General features: G+C 45.7%; 1 protein-coding gene across 4 annotated transcripts; it reads right to left on the bottom strand.

The window, feature by feature from the left end:
• Positions 1-1573: 1573 nt before the first annotated feature.
• On the bottom strand, positions 1574-9368 carry LOC144487489 (uncharacterized). 4 transcript variants are annotated; one of them, XM_078205584.1, is made up of 4 exons: positions 9181-9368; positions 8431-8542; positions 8072-8224; positions 1574-2935 (listed from the first exon to the last, which is right to left on the bottom strand). In XM_078205584.1, the coding sequence occupies exon 4, from the start codon at positions 2824-2826 to the stop codon at positions 1714-1716; it is 1113 nt and encodes a 370-aa protein (XP_078061710.1). In that variant the 5' UTR covers positions 2827-2935; positions 8072-8224; positions 8431-8542; positions 9181-9368; the 3' UTR covers positions 1574-1713. The 4 variants fall into 4 exon arrangements, with proteins under 4 accessions (XP_078061710.1, XP_078061711.1, XP_078061712.1 ...); XM_078205585.1 differs by having other exon boundaries at positions 8431-8539; positions 9181-9280; XM_078205586.1 differs by lacking the exon at positions 8072-8224 and having other exon boundaries at positions 9181-9361.
• Positions 9369-17439: the final 8071 nt, after the last annotated feature.

Raw genomic sequence — 17439 nt, 5'->3', positions numbered from 1 at the left:
TTAACCAGAATACTCTAGGGCACAACCTCAGGCAAAAGAGGGCACAACCTCAGGCTAAAGGGACGATCCTTCAAACAGAGATTAGGAGGAATTTCTTCAGCCAGAGATTGGTGAATCTGTGGAACTCTTTGCCACAGAAGGCTGTGGAGGCCAGGTCATTGAGTGTCTTTAAGACAGAGATAGATAGGTTCTTGATTAATAAGGGGATCAGGGGTTATGTGGAAAAGGCAGGAGAATAGGGATGAGAAAAGTATCAGCCATGATTAAATGGCGGAGCAGACTCGATGGGACGAGTGGCCTAATTCTGCTCCTATGTCTCATGGTCTTATGGTTAAGAGTGGATGAATTTGGAATTACAAAGAAAAGGCATTCATATCCTGAATTTTCATAATTATCACTTGTCTGGGATGTTTCAGTCTGAAAGAATCCCATGTACTTGTCAGGTGAGAGGTCGTGTCCAAATGACCTGAGAAAGACAAATCACTGTTAGATTGCACTGGGGTTTATGTGATCAGGTTTTGGTTTTATGAACAAGGTCTGTATCAGACTGGAGCTGTGTCTTTGATTCTCCACAACAGTTGTAGTATCCTTACTAAATATCCACCACAACCACAACAGTCCGGAAGACTGAGGTTATTGTGATCACAGCCCTTCAAATTGGATGCACAAATTCTTTCCCACATGGAGCAGGTGAATGGCCTTTTCCCTATGTGTGTACATTGAGGAGGCAGTGGCATAGTGATATTGTCACTGGAGCAGTAACCCAGAGACCCAGGGCAATGTTCTGACCATGAAACCATTGCTGATTGCTCACTAACATCCTCTGGGGAAGGAAATCTGCTGTCCCTCTCCCCACCCTATACCCGTAATCCCATACATTTAGCATGGCCATTCCACCTCGCCTGCACATCTTTGGAGTGTGGAAGAAACCGGAGCACACGGAGGAAATCCACACAGACACAGAAAGAATGTGCTTGCTCCACACAGGTTGAAATTGAACTCAGATGTCTGGATCTGTGAGGCAGCAGTGCGAACCACCATGCCACCTTGCTGCCCAAGTAGGAGACCAAAAGTCTCCTTGGGAGACACCAAGTTCAAAGACTTTGGAGAGGAAAGGGAGGCTGGAGATGGGGCCATAATTTGCAAGCAAAGTGGGATCAAAAGGGTTTTTTTTCAGAAAGGGTGATATTTGTGTATTTAAAAGTGAGAGGAACAAAACCAGAAGAGAGGGAGAGAATCATTAACAATATCAGCCAATATGGGGAAGTTGGATGGTCAGCAATTTAGTGGAAATAGAGTCAGGGCAAAACAGGAAAGAAACTGTTGAAAGATGTGGGTTCGGGGCTCAGACAGGGAAAGGCTTTAGACACATTAGTTTGGCTCAGTGGGAGGGTGGAAGAGAGGGAAGCAGCAGGGGCAGCTGAATGGGTTGGCTCAATCCTAGTAACAAAGAAGCTCCATGACTTCATCACACTTTTTGTTGGGGGTCAGGATGGAGGAGACAGGGGAGAGGGAGAGCCATTTAAAAGGAACAAACTTGAGAGAATAAAAAGTTTCAACAGATTGTTTGTTTAACATAAAAGCAGATTTATTTGACTTTCATCCAGGACATTAGTATTTATTTGCGGGCTCAAATTTATTTACATCAGAGGCGAATGACCACAATCAACATGTTTGTGATTTGTGATAAACAGCAGAATCAAACTCCAGCAGTCACTTGTCAACTCGCTGATGGCTCAACAGGTTGTATTTCTGAGTGAATCCCTTTCCACATTTGGAGCAGGTGAACGGCCTCTCCCCAGTGTGAATTCGCTGGTGGACAGTGAGTTGGGATGGTCGCCTGAACCCAGTCCCGCAGTGAGTGCACTTGAACGGTCTCTCATCAGTGTGACCACGTTGATGGGACACTAGATTGCTGGAACTTTTACAGCACTTCCAACAATCTGGACATTTGAACGGTCTCTCATCGGTGTGAACTTGCTGATGTGCCATGAGGTGTGATGTCCGAGTGAATCCCTTCCCACAGTCAGTGCAGGTGAACGGCCTCTCCCCAGTGTGAATTCGCTGGTGTTCAGTGAGTTGAGATGACCACCTGAACCCAGTCCCACAGTGAGAGCACCTGAACGGTCTCTCATCAGTGTGAACACGTTGATGGAACATTAGTTCCCTGGAACCTCTATAGCACTTCTCGCAGTCTGGGCATTTAAATGGTCTCTCCTCAGTGTGAACACGCTGATGGAACATCACTTCCTTTAAACTTTTATAGCACTTGTCACATTCTGGGCATTTAAATGGTCTTTCCTCTGTGTGAACTCGCTGGTGTGTCTGCAGGGTAGATGACTGAGTGAATCCCTTCCCACACTCGGAGCAGGTGAATGGCCTCTCTCCCTTGTGAACCCGCTGGTGTCTCAGCAGGTTGAATGACTGAGTGAATCGCATCCCACATTCAGAGCAGGTGAATGGTTTCTCCCGAGTGTGAGTGCGCTGGTGTGTCAGCAGGTTAGATGATTGAGTGAATCCCTTTCCACACTCGGAGCAGATAAATGGCCTCTCTCCAGTGTGAACTCGCTGGTGTGTCAGCAGGGTGGATGACTGAGTGAATCCTCTCCCACACTCAGAGCAGGTGAACAGCCTCTCCCCAGTGTTACTGTATTGGTGAATTTCCAGCTCAGACAGGTCTCTGAATCCTTCCCCACATTTCCGCGGTTTCTCCTCAGTGTGACTGCACTTGTGTCTTGACAGGCCAGATGATTGTCTAAATCCTTGTCCACACACAGAACACGTGTACAGTTTCACCCCACTGTGAACGGTGCTTTTTCCTTCCATGCTCAAGGTTCAGTTATATTCAGGTTACGATAAATTGGGCGACTCAGTCAGATCCTGATTTGATGTTTGGTTTGAGTTTCCTGACTGCAAATCCTCCCCTTCTAAAACTCTGTGAAATTGATTCAAAACAGAAAAGAGGGAGTGAGAGAGATCCCACAAAAACACAAAGGCACGTTGTCAAATTGAGCTGAATGAATCTGGTCATTTGTGGGGCCGGCACCAGGAAAAAGTTACCATGGAAACTGCTGGATTGTCACAAAAACCCAACTGGTTCACTAATGCCTTTCAGGGAAGGGAATCTGCCATCCAGTCTGGGTCTACACAAGGCTCTGGCCTCAATGGAGGAGAGAGAGGTGGGGGCAAAGGAGGGACTTTATGTATCTACAACTCAACCAGAGATTTGAACCTTAAAACCGTTAACCTGCCCACCGAGAAGGATCAGGGTAAGAGGTGTATGTGAACACCATCATCTCCAAATTCCCTCCAATTTCATACACCATCCTCCCTTGTCTGACACCCAGGACTGGATGAGCAGTAATTGCCTTTGTTAAATATTGGAAGATGAAGGCTGTCATCTTCAGCCCTGCAACAAATCCCACTTCCTAACCACTGACTCCATCTGTCCCCATTGCGACTGTCTGAGGCTGAACCGGAGTATTCACAACCTCAGTGACATGTTTCACTTCAAACTGAGCTTCCAAACATATCCTCATAGAATCTACAGCACAGAGACAGGCCCTTCGGCCCAAACTGGTCCATGCCCACCAAAAATGCCCATGTGAGCTAACTCCATTTGGCCCATAACCCTCTAAACCTTTCCTATCCATGTATCTGTCCAAATGCCTTTTAAATGTTGACAATGTCCCTGCCTCAACCACTTCCTCCGGCCGCTCATTCCACATACGTACCACCTCTGTGTAAAAAAGCTGCTCCTCAGGTTCCCATTCATTCTTTCTCCTCTTTACTTAAGCTTATGCCCTCTAATTCTTAATTCCCCAACCCTGGGAAAAAGACTGAGTGCATTCAACCTATCCATGCCTCTCATGATCTTACACACATCTATAAGATCACCCCTCAGTCTCCTACGCTCCAAAGAAAAAAGTCCTAACTCATCCAATCTCTCCCTACAACTTGAGTCCTGGCAACATCCTTGTAAATCTCTTCTGCACTCTCTCCAGTTTAGTAACATCTTTCCAAATCAAGGTGACCAAAACTGAACACAATATTCCAGGTGCAGCCTCACCAAAGTCCTGTACAACTGCAACATAACTTCCCAACTTCTATACTCAATGCCCTGACTGATAAAGGCCAGCATGTCAAAAGCCTTCTTCACTGCCCTATCTACACGTGACGCCATCTTAAGAGAACCGTGCACCTGAACTCCAAGGTCCCTCTGTTCCACGCTGCTCTCTGAGGTCCTCCCATTCACCGTGAAAGTTCTACCTTGATTTGACTTCCCATGATGCAACACCTCACACTGATCTGTATTTAACTCTATTTGCCACATCACCACCTACACTACCTATTTCCACCTCAGTGACATCGCCCCACTTTGTCCTGGCCTCAGATCATCTGCTGCTGAAACCAGGTGGAGGAAGAAATTGCGAAGCAGATTATGGATAGGTGCGGGGGTCACAGGGTAGTTGTCATGGGGGACTTTAACTTTCCAAATATTGATTGGTACCTTTGTAGGTTGAATAGTTCGGATGGGGCAGTTTTTGTGCAGTGTGTGCAGGAGGGTTTCCTGACACAATATGTGGATAGGCCGACAAGAGGTGGGGCCACATTGGATTTGGTACTGGGAAATGAACCGGGCCAAGTGTTAGATTTGGTTGTGGGAGAGCACTTTGGAGATAGTGACCACAATTCGGTGTCTTTTGTTCTTGCAAAGGAGAAGGATAGGGCCATGCGGCAGGGCAAGGATTACAATTGGGGGAGAGGTAATTATGATGCGATTAGGCACGAATTAGGGGGCATAAGATGGGAACAGAAACTGTCAGGGAAAGGAACTAATGAAAAGTGGAACTTCTTCAAGGAACAAATACTGTGTGTCCTTGATAGGTATGTTCCTGTCAGGCAGGGAGGAAATGGCCGAGTGAGGGAACCATGGTTCACAAAAGAGGTGGAATGTCTTGCAAAAAGGAAGAGGGAAGCTTATGTAGGGATGAGGAAACAAGGTTCAGATGGCTCGATTGAGGGTTACAAGTTAGCAAGGAATGAGCTGAAAAAGGGGCTTAGGAGAGCTAGAGGGGACATGAGAAGTCCTTGGCGGGTCGGATCAAGGAAAACCCCAAGGCTTTTTACTCTTATGTGAGGAATAAAAGAATGACCAGGGTGAGGCTGGGGCCGGTCAAGGACGGCAGTGGGAACTTGTGTATGGAGTCAGTAGAGATAGGAGAGGTGATGAATGAATACTTTTCTTAAGTGTTCAACAAGGAGAGGGGCCATGTTTTTGAGGAAGAGAAGGTGTTACAGGCTAATAGGCTGGAGGAAGTAGATGTTCGGAGGGAGGATGTACTGGCAGTTTTGAATAAACTGAAGGTCGATAAGTCCCCTGGGCCTGATGAAATATATCCTAGGATTCTTTGGGAGGCAAGGGATGAGATTGCAGAGCCTTTGGCTTTGATCTTTGGGTCCTCACTGTCCACGGGGATGGTGCCAGAGGACTGGAGAGTGGCGGGTGTTGTTCCTCTGTTTAAGAAAGGGAATAGAAATGACCCTGGTAATTATTGGCCGGTTAGTCTTACTTCGGTGGTTGGTAAGATGATGGAGAAGGTCCTGAGGGATGGGATTTACGACCATTTAGAAAGATGCGGATTAATCCGGGATAGTCAGCACGGATTCGTGAAGGGCATGTCATGCCTCACAAATTTGATAGAATTTTTTGAGGAGGTAACTAAGTGTGTTGATGAAGGTAGGGCAGTTGATGTCATATACATGGATTTTAGTAAGGCGTTTGATAAGGTCCCCCATAGTCGGCTTATGATGAAAGTGAGGAGGTGTGGGATAGAGGGAAAGTTGGCCGATTGGATAGGTAACTGGCTATCTGATCGAAGACAGAGGGTGGTGGTGGATGGAAAATTTTCGGATTGGAGGCAGGATGCTAGCGGAGTGCCACACGGATCAGTGCTTGGTCCTCTGCTATTTGTGATTTTTATGAATGACTAGAGGAGGGGGCTTAAGGGTGGATCAGTAAATTTGCTGATGACACCAAGATTGGTGGAGTAGTGGATGAGGTGGAGGGCTGTTGTCCACTGCAAAGAGACATAGATAGGATGCAAAGCTGGGCTGAAAAATGGCAGATGGAGTTTAACCCTGATAAATGTGAGGTGATTCATTTTGGTACGACAAATTTAAATGTGGATTACAACGTCAAAGGTAGGGTTCTGAAGACTGTGGAGGAACAGAGAGATCTTGGGGTCCATATCCACAGATCTCTGAAGGTTGCCACTCAAGTGGATAGAGCTGTGAAGAAGGCCTATAGTGTGTTAGCTTTTATTAACAGGGGGTTGGAGCTTAAGAGCCGTGGGGTTATGCTGCAACTGTACAGGACCTTGGTGAGACCACATTTGGAATATTGTGTGCAGTTCTGGTCACCTCACTATAAGGAGGACGTGGAAGCGCTGGAAAGAGTGCAAAGGAGATTTACCAGGATGCTGCCTGGTTTGGAGGGTAGGTCTTATGAGGAAAGGGTAAGGGAGCTAGGGCTGTTCTCTCTGGAGCGGAGGAGGCTGAGGGGAGACTTAATAGAGGTTTATAAAATTATGAAGGGGATAGATAGAGTGAACGTTCAAAGACTATTTCCTCGGGTGGCTGGAGCTATTACAAGGGGGCATAACTATAGGGTTCATGGTGGGAGATATAGGAAGGATGTCCGAGGTAGGTTCTTTACTCAGAGAGTGGCTGGGATGTGGAATGGACTGCCTGCAGTGATAGTGGAGTCAGACACTTGAGGAACATTTAAGCGGTTATTGGATAGGCACATGGAGCACACCAGGATGATAGGGAGTGGGATAGCTTGATCTTGGTTTCGGATGAAGCTCGGCACAACATCGTGGGCCGAAGGGCCTGTTCTGTGCTGTACTGTTCTATGTTCTATGTATGACTTACTCAGTTAATGGGAGGCGTTGGGGAGAGTTACAGAACAAAGAGATTGAAGGGTACATGTTCATAGCTCCTTGAAAGTGGAGTCACAGGTGGACAGAGTGGTGAAGAAGACATTCGGCATGCTTGGTTTCATTGGTCAGAACATTGAATACAGGAGTTGGGACATCTTGTTGAAGTTGTCCAAGACATTGGTAAGGCCACACCTGGAATACTGTGTACAGTTCTGGTCACCCTATTATAGAAAGGATATTATTAAACTAGAAAGAGTGCAGAAGAGATTTACTAGGATGCTACCGGACTTGATGGTTTGAGTAATAAGGAGAGGCTGGATAGACTGGAACTTTTTTCTCTGGAGCTGAGGAGGCTGAGGATGACGTTCTAGAGGCCTATAAAATAATGAGGGGCATAGGTCAGCTCGATAGTCAATATCTTTTCCCAAAGGTAGGGGAATCTAAAACTAGAGGGCATAGGTTTAAGGTAAGAGGGGAGAGTTAGAAAAGTGTCCAGAGGGGCAATTGTTTCGCACAGAGGGTGATGAGTGTCTGGAAGAATCTGCCAGAGGTAGTAGTAGAGGGGGGTACAATTTTGTATTTTAAAAAGCATTTAGACAGTTACATGGGTAAAATGGGTATAGAGGGATATAGGCGAAATGCAGACAATTGGGACTAGCTCAGGGGTTTTAAAAAAAGGGTGGCATGGACAAGTTGGGCCGAAGGGTCTGTTTCCATGCTGTAAACCTCTATGCCTGTTTGCCCTGGATCAAAGTGACACCCAGGAACTCCCAAATGCTGCAGCTTGAATGTGTACTAATAAACTGTTTCTTTTATCCAATGATAATTTATTTTTGTTTTTAAGTATTTTATTAACCTTACCACCTGTTGCTATACTATTTTGATCCTTAGGAACAGAATAAATTTTAGTTACTGAGCAGATACTCACCAAAAATCTAGCTTCTTCTCCTGTCGAAGAGTAAGATCACTTCCCAAAGGCTGAGAAAGTTAGAAAGCAAAAGGGCACCCCTTTCCCTTCCTTCCCTAACTCCCTTAATTACCCAACTCCCAGAATTATATTCTAAGCTGCACTCAAGTGATGCCGGTTCAGAGCTGTTTCTGAGCTGTCGATTCAATACAATACTCACTTGCAGACATGGACATCAAGGCCTGTATGGGTCTCCAGGCCATCATGCACACATCATGATAGGGAGGATGGAGATTGTGTTGCCAGTCATTTACATGATGAACAGATTCATGGGCAGCTGTTTCAATGGGCCCAAGGCGATGTCCCAGCAGCGCTGAAAACAGAAAGTGAGCAGGGTATCAGTAAAGGGAGCCGGTTAGGGGAGGCCATATACTGATCTTATACCCAGGCCTGGAAGTAAGGATGACGATTAACCCTTTATCACACAGGCTGCTGTGGTTCACCAAGGTACTTGACCACCGTGGACAAACCAGGGGCGTTGTCAGCCACCCACTAAAGACACATTCAAATCCAACTTACTTTCTCAACCAGGATCCGGTCTGTTTCTTGGACGCGGATGTCCGGTAGCTGTTTGTCCGAATATGCGACTGGGCACATGGAGTCTCTCTGGCCACACTGTTGATCACGGCTCCTGTGAGAAACAGAAAACACAAATTGGTCACCCTTTCAAGACCTTCTTTAAAGAAGGAGTCTCTCTGTTGAGGACCCCAACGTGGTGGCAATAGTGCCAGCATGAACTAAAGCTTGGGCAAACCTCAGACACACACTGCTATTGTGTGTACCAAACTGCCAGGGGAATGGAGAGATGCAGAAGTGGATTTAGTGTGAATTGATAATCAGGGTGCCAATCCGCTTGCCCTCCATTTAGGGACAAAGCGACAAATCACCAGATGTACCAAATTCTATCTTGAAAACAAACTGAAGGTTATTGAGAGAGATCCAGTTCAGCACCCGGCCCTGGAAACGAGCAATCGTTCCTCCAACCACCACCGCAGTTGGCACCTGATCAGGTGGAGGGGCTGAAACCAAGATGGCATCTCAGGGTCATGACCTGGGGAAAAGATGCCAAGTGGGGTCTGAGTGATTTCTGGGGGATTTGAAGGGCTGCTTTGTGCTGAGGAGCTCGGCGAGGGGTAAAAGAGACGTGAAAAACCCGGGGTTGGGAAGTTTTGAGTTGGTGCCACATCCCCAGGTCGCCTCCGCTGGAGAGGCGGACTGACCCGGCTTGCCGCGTACTCGAGCCCCCGGCTCCCCGCGCGGCCTCCGCACCTGCTGCTGCTGTCACTCAGGTTGAGCTCGAGGGTCCAATTCTGCCAGCGCGCGCTGTTGGCGAGCCCCGCCCCTGCCGCCATGACAACGCCTGCCACCGTTAACCGTCCCCCCCCTTTCAAATCTGATTCCGATCCGGAGAAGAACCCGCGCGCTTCCGTCAACAAAACACTCCCGCTGCAATGCGCATGTGCGATCCCAACCTCCTCCCCGTTCTGCGTACCCTGCCCATTGCCCCGCCCCCCACATCGCCGCCATCTTTGTTAAGGGCACATTGGTTCTTCATCTTCTGTCCAAACGGAGGACGTCTGCCCCACACAAAGATGGACATCACTTAATATCAGAGATATTTAAAATATTGCTTTTATCGCTTCAACCGTAACGCCGCATAAAACGTCAATAAAACCGAAAGGACCTTGTCTCCTCATTCAGCAACCAAAATCATAAGAATCCATTGTTAATAGGTTTCTCCACAGATGCCGCCAGGTCTGCTGAGTTTATCCAGTATTTTCAGTTTAAATTTCCCAATCCCAACATCCGCAGTATTTTACTTTTATTTCCCTTCCCATTCTACCTCCAGTGCAACTGGATATCATGAGTAAAGCTACCACCAGGCTGATCCTTCCGGGTGGAACAGTGGTTAGCATTGCTGCCTTACATTACAGTGCTTGAGACCTGGATTTGATTCTTGCCTTGGGTGACTGTGCGGAGTCCACCCACTATGGTTGACAGGGCTCCTGACTGTGTCCAACTCATCCCCCAGGCCACTGCTCGCACCCCCTCCTCTCCCTCCCAGAAAGAGGACAGGGTTCCCCTTGTCCACTTGTCCGTCCTTTTGCAATGTTCCAGTGAACCCCAACGCAAACTGGAGCAACAGCACCTCATCTTCCAATTGGGCACTTTACAGCCTTCTGGACTAAACATTGAGTTCAACAACTTCAGAGCATGACTCTCCCCTCCACCTTTATCCCCTTTCCATTTATTTTATTTCATTCTGTTTCTTCTTTTTTATCATAACTCTTTCTCACTTCCATTTTACCATTTCTTCATTCCTGCTCTCCTTCTTGCCTCTCCCCCCCCCCCCTCACTCCTCTTTCAGGGCAACTGCCTTAACCACCTTTACCTCTGCTCTGCTATTCTGATCGCTTAATGGACATTTTTAGCATCTCTCTGCGCTGTCTTTATCCTCATTTGCATTCCCTTTGTCCAATCACAGCACCCCACTTCCACCCTCATAATTTAACTTTTTTCTGCTTTTCTTTGCTCTTAGCTCTGACGAAGGGTCATCCAGACTTGAATCGTTGGCTAGTTACTCAATATTTGTTTTGTTATTCGATATTAAATATGAATACATGTATTTAATACATACGTCTTCATTCTGAATTGAATATCTCGGGAATATGCAACATTGAATTGCAAACATGACTGACCAATAAAAGAAATCGAGTCACTGGGTAATACACATCCCATTTGAGACAGTCAGCTTTTAAACAATATCAAATATCTTTAAAGGGAAAAGATTTAATAATGATTTGCGAGTTATACTTGATCCCTCTTTATTCTGCATGTGAAACATTCTGGCGCCTAAATCCCGTTCATCTATAGGAAAGTCCAGCAGATCTACACTGAGTTTCGATTTACTCATCTGCCTGAGTGATGTTTTCCCATTTCTTTATTATGAAGAACAATTTTAAAAATATGCTTCCAGGAAATGTGCGCCATTTCCTCTAGTTCAGTTACAGTTTCAGTTGTGTCTGTCTTTATGAGCACAGACTACTGTTACACATGTTTCAGATGGTGATTAACTATGTTAGTCTGCATTTATAAATCCATTAAATTCTGTTATGGACTGAACAAGTTGCTAATATGCGCACGGTGTCAAAGTACAAACATTTATTTCCTCATTGCGTCTTAAAATACAGCATTTCTGATTTTGCCCTCTTTTTAGGTCAAACCAAATAAACAAACTCAGATTAAGCTGATTTTGCTGAAAGCATTTGTGGCTGAGTTCAGAGCAAAGATAACATGGCTGCAACATGGAGAATCGCAACACATTCAGCAACAACGACCATGCAAAACTTCCCTCACATTAAATTAAGAACTCTAATGAATGTTGCAGCCCAATTTCGAACCGGGGGCTTTTCGCGTGTGGGGCGAACATGATAACCACTACACTACAGAAACAACTGAGAGCATAGTACCACCAATTGGCTTGGCCACAATGTTGAACTCCACTGTGTTGCTGCAGGTTCTAATGGTTATACTGAGAGCCCATGTCACTGAATACAAGACAAAAGCCGTTTCTTTCAACCTGATTTCTCAACTTATCTTGAACTTCAACCTTTAAAAGCGGTCGTCTGGCAAATATCGAAGGAAGCAATGATTTCTGCTCAATCATTAATGCATTATTCTCATCTTCCTTCGAATAATTTCAACCAGTTCTACCCAGTATTTGTTCGTTGTTCAATGTTTAATATTAATATATTTTTATTAATTACATATCTCCTCATTCTGAATGAAATATCTCCGAAATAGGCAACATTGAATTGCAAACATGACTGACCAACGAAAGGAATCGAATCACTGGGTAATACACATGTCACGGTGCTTCATTGAGATTGACCACAATCAGCTTTTGCACAAAATCAAATATCTTTAAAGGGAATAGATTTAAGAATGACTTGTTAGTTATACTTGACGCCTCTTTATTCTGTGTGTGAAACACTCAGGCATCTAAATCCCGTTCAGCTGTAGGAAAGTCCAGTACATCCGCACTGATTCTCGATTTCCTCAACTGTCTGAGTGGTTATACCTATTTCTTTACTCTGAAGAATGATGTTAAAATAATGGTTCCGCGTAATGTGCGTCATTTCCTCTAGTTCAGTTACAGTTTCACTTGTGTCTGCCTTTTTGAGCACACAATCCTATTAGACATGGTTCAGATGATGAATAACTTTGTTAGTCTGCATCAACAAAGCCATTAAATTCTGTTGTGGACTGAATGAGTTGCTGATATGTCCACGGTGTCAAAACAGGAACATCTATTTCCTCTCATTGCGTCATAAAAATACAAGATCTCTGATTTTGCTGAAAGATTTTGAGGCCGAGGTCAGAGCAAAAATAACATGTCTTTAATATTGAGTTTCGGATAATGTTCAGCAACAAATTTCAATCATGTAAACTTCCCTCCCGAACAAATGTTAATAATATTTCGGCATGGTTTTGAACTAGGGACCTTTGTGTGTGAGGCGAATGCAACCACCATTACACTACAGAAACTGCTGGCGTCTGTAGGACCCAATGGAACTCTCTTGAAATGTTGCAACACTCATTGGGACTGCTGTAGACATATTGATCCAAGAATGACTTTGATTTGATTTGATTTATTATTGTCACATGTATTAACATACAGTGAAAAGTGTTGTTTCTTGCGCGCTTTACAGGCAAAACATACCGTTCATAGAGAAGGAAATGAGAGTGTGCAGAATGTAGTGTTACAGTCATAGCTAGGGTGCAGAGAAAGATCAACTTAATGCAAGGTAAGTCCTTTCAAACGTCTGACAGCAGCAGGGAAGAAGCTATTCTTGAGTCGGTTGGTATGTGACCTCAGACTTTTGTATCTTTTTCCCGAAGGAAGAAGCTGAAAGAGAGAATGCCCGGGGACATGGAGTCCTTAATTATGCTGGCTGCTTTGCCGAGGCAGCGGAAGTGTAGACAGATTCAATGGATGGGAGGCTGGTTTGTGTGATGTATTGGGCACATTCACGACCTTTTGTAGTTCCTTGCAGTCTTGAGCAGAGCAGGAGCCATGCCAAGCTGTGACACAGCCAGAAAGAATGCTTTCTATGGTACATCTGTAAAAGGTGGTGAGAGTCGTAGTTGACATGCCAAATTTCCTTAGTCTTCTGAGGAAGTAGAGGCGTTGGTGGGCTTTCTTAACTATAGTGTCGGCATTGGGGAAGGGGGGGGGGGCGGAGGAACCAGGACAGATAGTTGGTGGTCTGGACACCTAAAAACTTGAAGCTCTCGACCCTTTCTACTTCGTCCCCGTTGATGTAGACAGGGGCATGTTCTCCTTTACGCTTCCTGAAGTCGATGACAATCTCCTTCGTTTTGTTGGCATGGCAGGAGAGATTATTGTTGCTGCACCAATTCACCAGATTCTCTACCTCATTCCTGTACTCTGTCTCATCATTGTTTGAGATCCGACCCACTATAGTGGTGTCGTCAGCAAACTTGAAAATCGAATTGGAGCGGAATTTGGTCACACAGTCATAGGTGTATAAGGAGTATAGTAGGGGCTGAGAGCACAGCATTGTTGGGTACTGGTGTTGAGGATGATTGTGGAGGAGGTGTTGTTGTCTATCCTTACAGATTGTGGTCTGTGAGTTAGGAAGTTCAGGATCCAGTCACAGAGGAGGTGCAGAGGCCCAGGCCCAGTTTGGAGATGAGTTTCGTGGGAATAATAGTTTTGAAGGCTGAGCTGTAGTCAATAAATAGGAGTCTGTCTTTGTTATCTCGGTGATCCAGGGTTGAGTGCAAGGCCAGGGAAATGCCGTCTGCTGTGGACCTGTTGCGGCAACTGTAGTGGATCCAGGTAGTCCGGGAGGCTGGAATTGATTCGTGCCATGACAAACCTTTCAAAGCACTTCATAATGATGGATGTCAGAGCCACCGGCCGATAGTTATTAAGGCACGCTGCTTGATTTTTCTTAGGTACCGGGATGATGGTCGTCTTCTTGAAGCAGATAGAGACCTCAGATTGTTGTAATGATTGAAAATGGTTGGCAATGGCAAAGAACAATAAGAGGCCCTTCGACCCACCATGCCTATGCCAGCTGTTTTATGATGAGCTACCAAACTGACGTGTCGGTGCTGGCTTGGTGGGCCGAAGGGCCTGTTCCTGTGCTGCACTGTTCTTTGTTCTCATTTCAATTTCCTCGTCTCATTCCATGAAGCTGATTTTTCTCCCTTTCAAGTCATTGTCCAATCCCCAGTTGAAGAAGTAGTTTCTGTGGAATCCATGTACAGTTTGCTTTAGGTAACAACGTTTCACTGACCCAATGGCATGAAGTATTGGATATAGCTTCCCAATGTAGTTTTCAATCTAAACATATATTTATTTATGCAATTGATTTCAAATCGAATTTAGAAAACGGGTTTAATCGGATCAAGCATCTCCTCATTATTTCTGAATTATGTATAATATTAACTCCACAACTTTCCACAGAGTATGGAATATAACAGAGGAGAATTAATCACCTATACCTGAAGCAGTCTCCTTGTGTTATCCTCCTGTGTCCCGAACATCCGATCTGGCAACCTCGAAAATGGGTGGGGAATCTGTCTTACCTACACCGACCTCACACGGGGTGGCACGGTCCAAAGGTGTGCGGGTTAGGTTGATTGGCCATGCTAAAGTTGCCCCTTAGTGTCCTGAGATGCGTAGGTTAGAGGCATTAGTGGGTGGCATATGGGGTAGGGCCTGGGTGGGATTGTGGTCGGTGCAGACTCGATGGGTTTCTATGATTCGATGATTTTATGGTGGCACAGTGGCACACTGCTGCCTCACAGCGCCAGGCACTCGGGTTCGATTCCTGGCTTGGGTCTGAGTGGAGTTTGCACGTTCTTCCTGTGTCTGTGTGGATTTGATGCAGTTTCCTCCCACAGTCTGAACGACGTGCTGGTTAGGTGCATTGCCATGGTAAATTTCTCTCTTAGTGTACCCGAACAGGCGGCGGAGTATGGCGACGAGGGGATTTTCACAGTAACTTTATTGCAGTATTAATATAATCCTACTTGTGACATTAATAAATAAACTTTAAACATGATATGGACACATCCAGAATGTGTTTGGCTGTAAAAATAAATACATCCATTATTGCTTATTCTCCAAAAGTGTCCACTGTTGAGTCATCAATTAATGATCACCATTGATAAGAAATAGATTTCTGGCTGTTCTTGTTGTTAAAATGGACAGTTCCATCGCAATGAATATCTAACACGGTATTGCCGCACTGACACGACCCCAGGGAATTCCAGTTCAGAAAGTTACTCTGGAGCTAGTACGTTTTTGAGATTGTCAATGAGTGCACTTCTCTTCAGTGTGTCAGTGGCTGTGTTAATCTGATTGTTTATCTTCCTCAGTGAGTGTCTGTGTGTCTATGTTTGAGTCGATCAGTTTGAGAATCGATCACTGTGTTTACTTGTCCCTGTGTCCATGCTTTTGTTGATTCTGTGCGGTACACGAGGCTTCTAGTGAACACGGAGTTGGAGTTATTCATGTATTTTCATAGTTAGCAACTCAGACTAATGTGTCAGAAATCTACAGAATAATTCTGGATTTATAACGAGGGACGTTAGAATTGATGTCAGTGCCTGAGCATATATCTATATGGTTATATATCCTTACACATGTTGGTCTTTGCACGTGGCCGTGTGTGTATCTGCTTTCCCCGTGTCTGCGTGGGTTTCCTTGGGTGCTCCGGTTTCCTCCCACGGTCCAAAGATGTGCAGGTTAGTTTGATTGGCTATGCTAAATTGACCCTAGTGTCAGGGGGATTGGCAGAGTAAATGTATGAGGTTACGGGAATAGGGCCTGGGAGGCTTGCGATCGGTACATATCGGTGGGCCGAATGGCATTTTTCTGTACTGTACAAATTCTATGATTCTATGATTCCTGGATATGCGTCAGTCTTTGCAGGTGGCCGTGTGTGTATCTGTTTCCAATGTGCGGCATTGCCGTCCACGGGAGAGCGCTCTCTGATCACTTATGAAAAATCACGATTCCCTTCTCGAGGAAGCGAATGTTTGAAAATGTAAAAATGGAAGGAGAGACCTCATAACAGTCCACTGACTGTTTCAACTTCTCCATTTCCAGGTGTTATGCAGACATTGGTCACTATCTCTGTTTCTGGTGTTCAGACTGGAACTATGGGGCTGCTGTCTGTCTCTGGTTATTGTCCTGATTACAGTAAGAGTTTTAACAACACCAGGTTAAAGTCCAGCAGGTTTATTTGGTAGCAAATACCATTAGCTTTCGGAGTGCTGCTCCTTCGTCAGATGGAGTGGAAATGTGCTCTCAAACAGGGCACAGAGATACAAAATCATGTTACAGAATACTGATTAGAATGCGAATCCCTACAGCCAACCAGATCTTAAAGATACAGACAATGTGGGTGGAGGAAGCATTAAACACAGGTTAAAGAGATGTGTATTGTCTCCAGACAGGACAGCCTGCAAGTCCAGGAGGTAAGCTGTGGGGGTTACTGATAATGTGACATAAATCCAACATCCCGGTTTAGGCCGTCCTCATGTGTGCGGAACTTGGCTATCAGTTTCTGCTCAGTGACTCTGCGCTGTTGTGTGTCGTGAAGGCCGCCTTGGAGAACGCTTACCTGAAGATCAGAGGCTGAATGCCCGTTACTGCTGAAGTGCTCCCCCACAGGAAGAGAACAGACTTGCCTGTTGATTGTCGAGCGGTGTTCATTCACCCGTTGTCGGAGCGTCTGCATGGTTTCCCCAATGTACCATGCCTCGGGACATCCTTTCCTGCAGCGTATCAGGTAGACAACATTGGCCGAGTTGCAAGAGTAGGTACCGTGTACCTGGTGGATGGTGTTCTCACGTGAGATGATGGCATCCGTGTCGATGATCCGGCACGTCTTGCAGAGGTTGCTGTGGCAGGGTGTGTGGTGTCGTGGTCACTGTTCTCCTGAAGGCTGGGTAGTTTGCTGTGGACAATGGTCTGTTTGAGGTTGCGCGGTTGTTTGAAGGCAAGAAGTGGGGGTGTGCGGATGGCCTTGCCGAGATGTTCGTCTTCATCAATGACATGTTGAAGGCTCTGGAGGAGATGCCGTAGCTTCTTCGCTCCGGGGAAGTACTGGACGACGAAGGGTACTCTGTCCACCATGTCCTGTGTTTGTCTTCTGAGGAGGTTGGTGCGGTTTTTTGCTGTGCCGGGTCGGAACTGTTGATCGATGAGTCGAGCGCCATATGCTGTTCTTATGAGGCAATTTTACAACTCATCCGCTTCATCCTGGACCACAATGTCTTCACCTTCAACAACCAGTTCTTCATCCAGACACACGGAACAGCCATGGGGACCAAGTCTGCCTGTCTGCAATGTTCAACTACGCTGTGTTGCTGCAGGTTCCGATGGTGAGACTGAGAGCCCATGTCACTGAATTCAGGAAGATAACCGTTACTTTCAATCTGATTGTACGACTTATCCCGAACATCAAAATTCAAAATCCTTCT

The sequence above is a fragment of the Mustelus asterias genome, unplaced genomic scaffold (genome assembly GCF_964213995.1).
Source record: "Mustelus asterias unplaced genomic scaffold, sMusAst1.hap1.1 HAP1_SCAFFOLD_837, whole genome shotgun sequence".
In the NCBI taxonomy this organism is placed as follows: domain Eukaryota; kingdom Metazoa; phylum Chordata; class Chondrichthyes; order Carcharhiniformes; family Triakidae; genus Mustelus; species Mustelus asterias.
The sequence above is the reverse complement of the archived record's forward strand: the minus strand, read 5'-3'. Positions and strand labels throughout refer to the sequence as shown.

Bases quoted from the DNA above. Each gene is read 5' to 3' on its own strand.
- LOC144487489 (XM_078205584.1), bottom strand. From the start codon at position 2,826: ATGGAAGGAAAAAGCACCGTTCACAGTGGGGTGAAACTGTACACGTGT.